The sequence below is a fragment of the Pristis pectinata genome, chromosome 15 (assembly GCF_009764475.1).
Source record: "Pristis pectinata isolate sPriPec2 chromosome 15, sPriPec2.1.pri, whole genome shotgun sequence".
Lineage (NCBI taxonomy): Eukaryota > Metazoa > Chordata > Chondrichthyes > Rhinopristiformes > Pristidae > Pristis > Pristis pectinata.
The window spans coordinates 31,278,853-31,292,390 of NC_067419.1; the positions used below are offsets into that span (position 1 = coordinate 31,278,853).

Below are 13,538 nucleotides of genomic sequence, written 5' to 3' on the forward strand. Positions count from 1 at the left end.
AAGCCAAGAATTCTAATTATAGAAGAGCCCAGGTATTTGAATTAGTTGCATTTTTTGTTTTGTATTGCAACTACTGAATGATAATCAGGATGCCTTTTGTCAGCTTCGTAATTCCCAGAGAATACTAAAACAATTCTTATACTCACTCAGTATGTTCTCAAGGAGCAATAAGGTAACATGTAGTAGTATTGACTGAAAGATCAATGTGGGGCAGATGTGGCCCAGTTACCACTTGTTTAATAATATACAGTATTCCAGCATTTTCCCTCCTATTCATGTCAGGCTAACTGGTCTATAGTTCAGGCTGATTTCCTCCCCCCTCCCCCCCACCCCACTTATTATACTGTTGGATTACGTATGTTACTTTCAAAGCTATGAGAACTATTCTACAATCTCAAAATTTGAACTAGATCTTTGGTGCAAATAACTCAAACCAGTTTTTTTCATTGAAGTAGCTAAGGGGACAAGTTCCTTAAGTTTGGCCTAATAATCATCAATAACTTTCATATTTTTAAACTGGTTCACTCAATTACTAAGGCTATGCAATAAATTAGCTCAATGATTTGCTCAGTCTTTAGACACTTAATAATATGTGACACTGGATCCATGTTGAAGCTTGAAATTCCTTCCAATTCTCCACCTAAGTGTCTAAGGATCTCCAAAGTAACAAAGTTAAGGAACCATTTGTGTAATGTCTCTGGACCTAAATTGTATGCATATGATTAAAGGTTAACAGACAATTTTCTTCTTTGCTCCCTTGTTATCCCTGTGTAGTATAGATGCTTTTGTGTAGAATACAATATCTGTATTCTAAAGGATATCTCTGCAGCGGCCTGAATCATAGGAAAGAGGCTGATTTCCTTTTCCCCCTCCTTTCTTATACTGTCGGATTACGTATGTTACTTTCAAATCTATGGGAACAGTTCTACAATCTCAAAATTTGAACTAGATCTTTGGTTCTTTAAAATAATACTAATGGTATATGTAGACCATTATAACTCTTTGTAAAACAATTTAAAATCCACAAAAATGTAAGAGAGGAATAAAAGTGAAATTACATGCCATAAATACATTCAACTGAGCAGCCAAGTTGTTTTGTGTACCCAGATGCAGAAAAGTTTAAGAAGAATGGTCTTATTTTTGCTTTCTTTAGAGCATAGATTTTTAACTAATCTAATGAGATATTTCAAGATGTATAAAACTGACCCAAGCAAATTGTGCAATCTGGTAAAGTACTAAAATATCTGGAGGTATAAAGTGAAAAAAAAAGACCAGTAAAGTGAGAACTTGATCAGGAGATTAAAACAGACAAGTGGAGGGTATTGGGGTTTCTAACAAAAAGGGCTTGTGCCTGATGAGCATGAATTGAATACTGTATTTATTTCCCCATGTTATTTAGAGTTAAATTTTAATGTTCTTGGTGATTCCATCGATTTGCTGCAGAAATGCAGTACTTAATGGTTAAAAGGATTCACTTGAAGTTCCCTGCATTAAATAAGTTGCTTATTCAAAGCACAACAGCTAGAAGATGATTGTAAATCTCATTTAACAGAAGATAAAATGAACAATTTGCTATGTTGTTTTTTTGACATCTTAATTATACAAAAGTGCACCAGAGCAGATCTCTTCTGAGTCATCCTCACTGAGTAGGCACAGGAACATACCGTGACACTTACTCATTCATCAATGTGCCTTTGAAGAAGCAGCCTATAATTTGTTTCCAATGCTGCATAATTATGTGTCACAATCACTTCAGTGGTATTTTATTCAGTAATGTAAAAATAATTGATGAGTATGATTATTCCTTTAGAATACATTATAATGAGCTAAGGTAGTGCCTGCATTTTTTTACCATAATTATAAATTCTACCTGTTGGAGTTTTTAAATATATTGGGAATTTGGTATTGAAGCAGGTTCTGTTCATTTACTGTATGAAGAGGTTTGTTTCATTTGCTGGATTATTAAAATGGAGAGAATTTTACTCTGATTTTAGGAGGAGGTGGGAACTTTGTGCAAATGCCTGAAAGCAGTACCAGAGTCCCACGTCAATACTGACCACGTCCACACTGACCACGTCCACATCCACAGATCCTGACCAGCAGATCGATGGGTGGTGCAACAATTTTCGGTTGCTGGAGACTGCAGCTGTGGGATCCTGAGGGAATGTGAAGTGGGTTTAGGGTGGGGGATCCAACTTACTTCAGTTGCATTGTGATCATTGAATCTGTACCAAGTCAATGCCATATGGAATGTTTTATTTAAGTATAGCTTTGCACAAGGGTGCAGCAAGATTGCAAGTACTGGGCATGCACCCAACCATATTTTTAAACTGTTAAGCCAGTAGGCAGCATTGCTCGACAGCTGGATGGAAACTGGATGAAACTGAGAGAGCAAGAGCATTGGGTAGGAGCAGTGGGGTGACTTCAGTTTGGCCGGTGTGCAGCTTGGCTTCATTGAAAATATGTGTCCTGCCATCTGGGCACAGAATAACATTAGCCACAGTGAGTTGTGAGTGGAAAGTTAGGAGGAGGAGGGATTGGATGTTGATAGGAGCTCCATTTTATGAAATTCATTCCATGGTGGTTTCAAGCTGGGGTGAAATACTTGAGGTAAATTATTTTAGTGTTTGGAGTGCATTGCCAGGTTAGTCGCGGAGGCAGACTCAGTTGTGGTGTTGAAATGGAAATAGCTAAATATCTGAAAGGAAAGAACTTGCCGGGTCTGTGGACAGAGCAGGAGAGTGGGATCAGCTGGATTGGTCTTTCACAGACTTGAAGGGCTGAACAGCCTCCTTCCATACTTTGACCATTTTGTGATTCTGTAGGAGGAAAAGCTGAATAAATACCCAATTTCAGTCTAAATAAAACTCCTTGAGGAGGTGACCAGGAAGATTGATGAGGGTAGTGCAGTAGATGTGGTCTACATGGATTTTAGTAAGGCGTTTGATAAAGTTCCGCATGGAAGGCTTCTTCAGAAGGTCAGAGGCCAAGGGATCCAGGGAGCTTGGCCGTGTGGATTCAGAATTGCTTGCCTGTAGAAAGCAGAGGGTTGTGGTGGAGGGAGTGCATTCGGATTGGAGGGCTGTGACTAGTGATGTCCCACAGGGATCGGTTCTGGGACCTCTACTTTATGTGATATTTATTAATGACTTGAATGAGGGGGTGGAAGGGTGGGTTAGCAAGTTTGCAGATGACACAAAGATCGGTGGGATTGTGGATAGTGTGGAGGGCTGTCGAAGCTTACAGAGGAATATTTATAGGATGCAGTGCTGGTCTGACAAGTGACAGCTGGATTTAAATCCAGAGAAGTGTGAGGTAGTACACTTTGGAAGGATGAACTACGAGGCGGAGTACAAGGTAAATGGCAGGATTCTGGGCAGTGTAGAGGAGCAGAGGGATCAGGGGATTCATATCCACAGATCTCAAAAAGTTGCCTCGCAGGTGGATAGGGCAGTTAAGAAAGCTGATGGGATGTTAGCTTTCATAAGTCGTGGGATCGAGTTTCAGAGCCGCGAAGTAATGATGCAGCTTTACAAACTTCTGGTTAGGCCACACTTAGAGTACTGTGTCCAGTTCTGGTCACCTCATTATAGGAAGGATGTGGAGGCATTGGAAAGCATGCAGAGGAGATTTACCAGGGTGCTGCCTGGATTAGAGAGTATGGATTATGAGGAGAGACTAAAGGAGCTAGGGCTTTACTCATTGGAGAGGAGGAGGATGAGGGGAGACATGATAGATGTATACAAAATATTAAGAGGAATAGATAGAGTGGACAGCCAGTGCCTCTTTCCCAGGGCACCAATGCTCAAAACAAGAGGACATGGCTTTAAAGTAATGGGTGGGAAGTTCAAGGGAGATGTCAGAGGGAGGTTTTTCACCCAGAGAGTGGTTGGTGCAGGGAATGTGCTGCCTGGTGGAAGCTGATACGTTGGTCAAGTTCAAGAGATTGCTAGATAAGCATATGGAGGAATTTAAGATAGAGGATATGTGGGAGGAAGGGGTTAGATAGTCTTAGGTGTGGTTTGAAGGGCAGCACAACATGGTGGGCCGAAGGGCCTGTATTGTGCTGTATTGCTCTATGGTTCTATGGTTTAATGGTATCCAGCCTGATTCCATGGTAGCTGCTAGTCTTTGCTTCTGAATGGCTGTACCAATTGGTTTTAATTCCTCTATAATCTTAGTTCAAACTTGGTTATGTGAGTTCCATTTGCACCAAATTCAGATTTTTCTGCATTAATATCATGAGATGCTGGAAATAGTCAGCAGGTTGGGCAGGGTTTGTAGAGAAAGAAACACGTTTTGCTTTCAGATTTCCAGCGTTTTATTGCTTTTCAATTATTGTTAATTCACTGCAACTTTTCTTCCAGGAATGCTGCTTTGAAAGGGTTCTGTTCCTCTCTTCAGAGGAATTTCCATTTGGTTCCTTTATTTTGATCTTACTGTTTTTCATTTCCCTTTTTGCTTTTGATGGCTATTGAACAAAACTCCCTTCCACAGGCACATTAATTAAAACATGCTTAATTTTCTGACTTTTCTTGGTTCTATTTAAAATGCCATCAGCCTGAAATGTTCACTCTGTTTCTATGTCTGTCTCAGTCACAGAGGAAGCAACCTTTGCCAGTTGTCCAGCTGAGCTTTGTGTAGCTATGCTAATTACACATTAAGAAATACAGTATCAAACTTTTTATGATGTGAAATTGTTTAAAGATTAGGGATCTGGCACATGCCAGCTAGATTCCCAGTGTTCTTTTATTCCTGGTTTGGAAAACATGGTTGCAAATTACTTCCTCTCAGTGGTTCACCTACTGCTCTTGTAACTTTTTTCTTCAAATTTCTAGATGAACAAGAGAGCTCTGGGGCAATCATTTACACTGTGGAGCTAAAACGTTATGGTGGTCCATTAGGAATTACAATATCTGGCACTGAAGAGCCTTTTGATCCAATAGTCATCTCAAGTCTAACCAAAGGAGGATTGGCTGAAAGGTGAGGTGCAGAATCTAGTCACCCTTCAAATAATGCTCCATTCCCCAGATCTTTTACCTCAGCCAAGCCAGAGAGGCATTGCTTTGTGGATTTTCTGGGACGAGAAAGAAAATGAGGGTTTGTCATCCTTGGCTGCTCTTACTGACAACTTCCAGTGGTTAGTTACTGCATTGACAATGGAAGAACCTGTGAAGTGAGTCACTTGACAACTGAGTTATAACATGTAACACCAGAACCTGAACTGTACTTCTGAGTAACTGTATCTGTAATAGAACAGTGTGGGTCTGGAAGTGCTCCTCGCCCTGATTCATTTACATATGTAAAATGTATATATAAGGATCACTAACCTTTATGTTATGACTCACTAAGATGTGTAAAGTGTATGGATATGTGAATGCTGCTGATCCTACATATGCCTTGTTATCTGTATACACTGCAAATGATATGTTTCTTATGATTATTTAACAAGAAGAAAGAAACTTGTGTAATGGATGGGAAATGTGTATTTTTATTAATTGGAATGTTTGCAGATTTTGTAAGTGACACAAATAGCACGGTCATAAAGTTACTGCTGAGCATTTCTAAATAGTGAGGTCAGACAATTTGTTTCAAAGAAATCCAGCTGAGATATGAAAGACACCACCCCCTCATTCAAAAATAATCCTTTTTAGTCCAGAATAAGGATTTACATTTATTATGTGGAATGTAATTCACTTGCCAGGTATCTCTTGGCATATGATTTAATTGCCATTCTGGCACTGATAATTTAATGTTCCATCCCATGAAAAAACATCCTCACTGTATGATTATAAAATACCATCTGCATTTGCAAAGTTTAAAACTATATCCCTGACATATGTTCCAACAGCTCTGACCTGTTGTTTTTAAACCCAAATTTTGATTTTTCTATCTTGTATTACAGGACTGGTGCCATTCATATTGGAGACAGAATCTTGGCTATAAACAGCAGGAGCCTGAAGGGTAAACCTTTAAGCGAGGCCATTCATCTCTTACAGATGGCAGGAGAAACTGTCACGCTGAAGATTAAAAAACAGCTTGATAGTAAGCATTTAAACTGCTGCATTCGTGCTTGCTTCTTTAATAACTTGACATTGAAACTGCTGTTTTAGGTCAGGAGATTTAATAATATGGAGCTTTTATTATCAACCATAGTTACATAGATCATTAACAAAAACAGAAAATCCTGGAAGCAAGCAGAATCAGTGGGGGTTGGGGTGGGATTGGGAGGAGAGCTCGAGGCGGAGAGAAAGGAGAGAGAGTCTGTGATAGTGTGCGGACTGAAGTTGTCAAAATAAAGATTACTTTAGGAACCAGCCGTTGAAGGCAAAAGAGAAAAATGAAACACATTGAAAGTGAAAGGTCCCCAAGGGCTGTGATGTCCCCAGGCAAAGGAGGTACTGTTGCTTGAGCTTTGAATAGACCACCTGGTCAGTCTGCAAGGATGACCTTGAGCTTCTGGTCTCATTTTACTTTAATTCTCTGCCCCACACTCACCCTGACCTCTCGGGCTTCTGCCTCCTACATTGCTCTAACATTGCCCAATATAATCTCGAGGAGCATTACCTCATCTTTCATCTGGGTATGTTACAACCATTGGGATTTAATACTGAATGGTTTCAAGTAACCCTCCTTTTCTTTCTGTCCATGGATGTGTCTGTGCCTTTCTGTTTTGTTTCATTTTTTGTGTCATAGACTCATACAGCACAGAAATGAGCCCTAGAATCAACTGAGTCTGAGCTGACCACCAAGAATCCATTTACACTAATTCCCTTTTTATTCTCCCCATATTCCCATCAACTTCCCCCAGAATCTACCACTCACCTACACATTAGGTCCAATTTACAGTGGCCAGTTAACCTACTGACCTTCATGTCTTTGGGATGTCGGAGAAAACCAGAGTACCTTGAGGATACCCACAGTTCCGACTTTTTAAAGTAATTATTATCTGGACAGCTTTGGTCTGCATTCTGTCATACACGTTCCCTCTGTTCTCTCCACCTCCTGATCTCTGTAACTGAAAACACATTTATAATTTCACTTTTCCAGTTCTGGAGGTCTTCAGCCCAAAATGTCAACTCTGTTTTTCTGCCCAGTGATGCTGCCTGACCTGCTGACTGCTTCCAGCATTTTCTGTTTTGTCTTAGATATTCCGCATTTGCAATTTTTGTTCCAATTACAATATGAATCTTTACCTCATGTATGTTTAAAACTGTTAATATTTTCTGTGGATTTTGAGGCATGGCCTGTATGAGGTATCAGCCCATGGAGAGTTTTGTGCTATGATCCAATAATCAGAATGACTGACCTGCAACTAAAAGCAAAGGGAGAAGCATCAACCCCATAATATGGTGCTGGATTTAAACTTCGATATTTGAGTTACATAAACCCATCACAGCAGAAAGTAATAGTTTGACAGTGTAGACTTGAATTTTTAACAACTTTGGTTGTAGATTAAATGCTTGGTGGTCTTTTTGCACAGAGTCCAGTCCTAAGAAGTCATCTGTGTCAGGCCGAATGAGTGAATTGAGCGATGCAGAAGACGAAATTCCCACTGCACAAAAGCCAGTCAAGCTTTGTGAGATGTACTCAGCCACTATCCCCAGTGTGGATAGTGCAGTGGAATCCTGGGATGGGTCAGGCATAGACACCAGCTATGGAAGTCAAGGTAAAGAATAAGTTTATTCTGCATCCACCATGTTGTTTCCTTAGCAACTTTTAACATTGGCATCTTTTTTAGGAATAACTCTCTGTATGTTAATACTGAGTGTTAGTAACTATAAGCGTGGAAGAATACAGTTAAATAAAAGTTTTTTTTTGTATTTCAATCACCTCAAATTGACTTCTGAGATTAGAGGAGATTTTACCTGAATGTTATTGTTTCAGTAGGACAATGGGTTTTGAAATCTGCTTTTCTCTCTCATTGCTGTGATTTAAAAGAATTGATGATTCTGTAAGTGGGTGGCTGATGCGTGGTGTGGACAGTGGGTCAAGGGACCTGTTTCTGTGCTGTATGCCTCGATGACTATATGTTGCTGACTTGGAATAAAGCTTGTTGGGTCAGGCTGAGTGCACCAGCTACTCTTGTTTTGCCTCTATTTTCAGTATATTCGTACAGAAAGTGACAGAAAAGTCTTGGCAACTAGTCTTAGTAACAGTTGGTGTGACTTTTGCAGAAATGAAAGTAGATTGCTCTTGTACTAAATAGGAAAGGTGTCAGAAGAATAGTGAGGTTCCACTCATTGTGGACGGAGTCAGGGGCAAGGAGATGTAGCTCTTGGCCAAAGTAATTAGAATGGTTTTAGTCCTTCCTCCAATTCTAGTGCATAAAGATCTGTTCTTTAAGGGCAAAATGTAAATGTAACTGTACTCCTGAGATGATGGTGCACAGAATGGAAGAGGGAGCCTCAGTGGAGACTTAGCAGCCACACTGGAAAAAGTTGCAGTGCTATATATGTGAGAGTGCGATGACAAAGTTCACTTTATCAAATACAGTTGAATTGGACAAAGGATTGAAGTATTCTGGTTATTTGAATTGTTTTATTCAGGAGAATTGTTCGCCCTTTCAAATTATTTTCCTCATGGATAGTTTTCGGAACTGAAGCATAATTTGTATCTCGTGTTCAAAGTGGCAGACTGTTACGCATTCAAAATAATAGGACGTAGAGGCAATCTTCACCACAAAGGCAACACTTACTCCAAATTACATCTGCCCTCTTATTGTCTTCAGTTATTTATTCATAACCCATTTGGAGCAGTGATCTCAAAGTGACATGCTAAATGCATCTTAACTCCAGTCAAAGCTCGTGGGAGGTTCGCTAGCTTTACCTAATTATATATTATTTTTATTAATTTCCTGAATTTGTGGAAACAAATTGAGTGAAATGATCTGCGAGCAGATCTTTGCAATTGGGTCAAAAATAATTGGAAAGCTGCAGCTTAATCAGTGTAAAAGTTTTTGAAAAAAATATTTTTGCAAATCATTTGCAAAACTATAATCCCAAATAGGTTTCTGTGCAGAATTCCACTTCCACTCTAACCTATCTGCCTGTGGCCTCCTGCACTATTATAACAAAGCCCAACATAGAAATGAGGAACAGCACCTCATCTTCCATCTAGGCATGTTGCAGCCCTCTGGACTCAATATTGAATTCTTCTAACTGTAAGTAACTCACTTTCTCTGTCATTGTCAGAATGAGCCAGGTCATCTGTCTGTGAGATTGGCTCAGAGTTTTCTTTCCTTACTGCATAGCCTGTCCTATTTGGCATGTCCTACAGCCCTGCATTTCACAACTTTTACATTCCTATGTCTGTGTTCTCATTCTCTAACTGCCATCACTTCATTGCCTTTATGAACTGTCTCTCCAACTGTCCCCACTAACCCATTGACTAGATGACTTCATTTACAGCAACCCTGGCCTCACCCTCCCTTTGTCCTATCCATCCCTGCACTGTTCCATCTGGCAGCAATGACTATTGGATGAATGACTCGTACATTTCAGCTTGTTGAAACAAGTGTAGTTTGCTTTTGATTTACTGCACCCTTGAGTGGACAGCCAACACCTCTTTCCCAGGGCACCAATGCTCAATACAAGAGGGCATGGCTTTAAAGTAATGGGTGGGAAGTTCAAGGGAGATATCAGAGGAAGGTTTTTTACCCAGAGAGTGGTTGGGGCATGGAATGCACTGCCTGGGGTGGTGGTGGAGGCAGGTACATTGGTCAAATTCAAGAGATTACTAGATAAGCATATGGAGGAATTTAAAATAGAGGGATATGTGGGAGGAAGGGGTTAGATAGTCTTAGGTGAGGTTTAAAGGTCAGTACAACATTGTGGGCCAAAGGGCCTGTATTGTGCTGTACTGTTCTGTGTTCTATGTTGACTAACCTCTGACTTCTCCTATTATCCATGGCATTGGTATTTCCCTTGAAAGTTAAGTTTTTACCATACCTCCCCATACATTAATTTTTGCATAACGAGAGGTTCTTTAGGAACCTAACCACTTTGTTCACCAGGGGAGACCTGCAAACACAGAGCTGACAGTAGGTTCATAGGTTTATTTCAAGGAACAAAGTTTAAAACAAGTCAAGATGCTATTTTGAGATTGAAGCTGAGGCACTTTGGTAGGAGCAAATTGTTATTTTTCTTCAAATGAATGCAAAAAATGAAATGGTCCTTTTCATGGCAGAAATATCCCTTGATCTGTTAACTACAAAGTACATAAAATAATCTCTGAATGGCAACTTTAGTGTTAGTAGGAGACATTTTTATTTTTAATGTTGCATTTCATTTTCCTTTTTAAAAAAATCCTACTTATCAGTTAACTTGAAAGGATTGGGATATCCGATGTAAATGACTGGAAATGGAACTTATCTCAGTACATACACTTTTTTCTATAAATCGTAATTGATAAACATCCAAAATAATTCTCAAATTAATTTTTTTCTATTCTGAAAATGTTCTGTTGCTTTTACTACCCACTCTATTTTTTTTTCCTTTCACACACTTCCTTTGTTATGCATTATCTTCCTGTTATGTCTTGAAGGCAGCATTTTGCATCACCCAATTCTATGCAACCAAGGGAGCACCGCACCTTAAGGATTGGATATTAAATCCAAGGCATGATTACAGAAAGCACTGGAAATACTCAGCAGATTTGAAACTGAAACTGAATGCTATTTCGCTCTCCACAGAATGTTGCCTGTCCTTGCTGAATATTTCCAGCACTTTGTTTTTATTTCAGATTTGCAGCATCTGCAGTATTTTTGATCTTCAATCACTTTCGTTTATCTTATTCTGCTTCTCACCATATCACTCAATAGTCTTTATTCTACAGAAATACTTTGTCTATTCTTTTAGCTCACTTGTATTGTCCTGTGTATTTTTAAAACAAAAAGAAGCGCAGCTTCTTGTTACTATCGATGAGATTCTTTATTTTCTTGTATACTCGCTGTACAAACTGGGCCCTGACTTCCAGCACTGTGAGTGTTTTATGTCTTCTAAATACCAGAAAAGTAATTCAATTTGCATGGTTTTACCATAACATCAGCACTAAAATGTAACTTGTTTAATTACCATATAATCAGAACACACACATTTACAAAAATATAGAAACTTGCTTTACATTTATTTTGTAATATAAAAACAAATATAAGCTGCATAGAAAAATGCTCTTCCAGTCAGATGAGATTGCAGAATCTTCAGAACATCCTCCAAATATGTAGATTCTGGCCTGATCTTGGATGTAGGCACTGTCAACATTACAAGTCCCAAATACATAATAACCAATGCCTTCCAAAACATTCAATGGTGCAGATCTGAAAGGGTTAGCAATTTTTACACCCATGCAGAATTAAACAGTTACGATGCATTAGCTATTTGGGAAACACACCAAACCAAGGAGTTTCACGTTGCAATCCTCAGCCAGATGAAGTCCGCAATTGTATTCATGTTGTCAGATGGGGACGTGCTCTTCGAGATGCTGCAGTGCATCTTGGAATGCAGCAGCATAGTTGCATCTGTCTTATCAGTCTCTGCTGAACTGTGAAAATATTTAGAAGAATGGGTTGTTTTGCATCCTTTTATCATCACAAATCGGAGCATAGGAATTTGAAAGTTTGATCCCCGTTCCTTGGGGTCCGGGTGAGCTCTGCCTGTAAATTCTGAGTTAACGATCCATGGGGGTACCTTTATCTGTCAGCCCAGTAGATTGTTGGTGTTGTGGGAACCCAAAATATTCACCTGCTCTAGAGGGCAAGGAAATCTCAATTTAGCATAAAATTGGTCATATCTGTGTTGTGGCCAATCATACTATTACAACCATAAAACAGCTTGCCAATCATTCCAATACTGCTCATTGTTTTCCCCCAAAAATATTTGAAGACACAAACCAACTCCATAGTCTACTCGGTGTAAGATAATCAAATTGATATTTGAAGTTGATGCAGGATTTTCTACTGATGGTTAATACATTCCAGAAATGGAAATGGGTAGAGAGATTTGCTAAATCGCTCACTGAGAGTTAACTTATTTTTTTTCCAAATCTGAAATATTAAACTGGGACTTTAGATTCCCAAAGTAATCAGTGAGTTATCAAGAGAAGCACTGTGTAAGAGATGAACATAAACAGGATTCCAATTCCTCCGAAAGCGGGATAGCAATAATGGTGTTGGATGATGTTCTAATGCTTCATCTCAAAGTTTCAATGTCATTGATGGCTTGTGGTTAGATTATAAAGTGGGGTATAAACAATGGCCATTTACTTTGGGATTGTAAAAATTGACAGAGTAAGCAATTGTTATAAATCAGACTAGCAAATTGGCTCATTGGGAAAACTACGTACGTTATACTACTGAGCTAGACAAGAAAAGTTCCTGCACAAACGTGCATTAGCAGATCTCGGCAGGGTATTAGAAATGGTCTTTATTCCAAGAGGAATTGAAAGATTCAGTCTAGATCTCTTTATGTTGGTGGGATTATTTTGAACCCTTGATGGCATCCAGCACCCAGACATATTAGGCTGCTTGCTTATTCTCCTGTTTATCAAGTCTTTAATGATTTCCCAAAAAGCAAGGACAAACTCAAATACTCCCTTAGTGAGCTGCCTTCAGACGTGGTGTTGATGGCTTCATATTTAAAAGTGGTTAAAAACAAACATTTGTTTTATAAACCTTCCTCATTTTGATTGCTTTAGTACTTTGCCAGGATTTTTCTATTAATTCCATTTTGGGGATTAAGTTATTTTCCTATGGCGTTTCTGCCACACCACTTGCCAAACTTACATGAGACATATCAATTTGAAGAGAAGTGAATAAGACAATTAAAAGCATATTAACTAAGCAGAGGTAATCACAACTATTTCTCCTGAAACTCACTAGAATCTACAATTTAAAGTTAGAACAGAAACCATGTCTGAAGAAGCTTCACGGAACTGCTGGCATCTTCCAGATCCTAGATGTTTATCCAGGATAGAAGTGTGCTCCAATTAGAGCAGTTGACAAGAAGAGATGATTTTCCAGAACTACTTCAACATTAATAAATTCTTCCAGATTATGAGTGATATTTTATCAGATATTTGGCTCTAACAAGTGACTTTATAGCAAAGGCCACAAGTACATCAAAAACTAGAGAAATTCTATTTTAATAATTTAAAACTGAAGCAACAATAATATCTAATTTGATTCTAATGAATTTATGGATAAATATCAATGGACCTGGTTGGCTGGTTAAATAATAGGTGGGTATAAGCAAGTTACCTCAAGAAACGTGAGGTTTTACTTTCCCATTTGAGCTTAAAACTGATTAATTCAATAGCTCCTAATTTAAATGTACTTCGATATTAAGGGAAAAGCTAACAGGTGCAATTAATGCACTAGTTTCTTATTTGTGGTGGTTATCCTCCAGATTGTCAGTAATTACATCAGTGAGTTGAATGCCAGAATATCAAAATCCACATCAATGTGTCAGTGTCATAAATTAAGTTGATCCTATGAGATGTAAAAGCTCCAACAGTAAAGTAGGCTGATTAAACATTTCTAA

The 13,538-nt window shown here is 38.8% G+C and overlaps 1 protein-coding gene across 1 annotated transcript in view; it reads left to right on the top strand.

The window, feature by feature from the left end:
* Positions 1–13,538, top strand: part of grip1 (glutamate receptor interacting protein 1) — a 335,983-nt gene that overhangs the window by 314,227 nt on the left and 8,218 nt on the right. Inside the window, 3 exon segments of the mRNA XM_052029773.1 lie at positions 4,839–4,983; positions 5,906–6,045; positions 7,484–7,669. Of these exon segments, the coding sequence (XP_051885733.1) occupies positions 4,839–4,983; positions 5,906–6,045; positions 7,484–7,669 (471 nt within the window).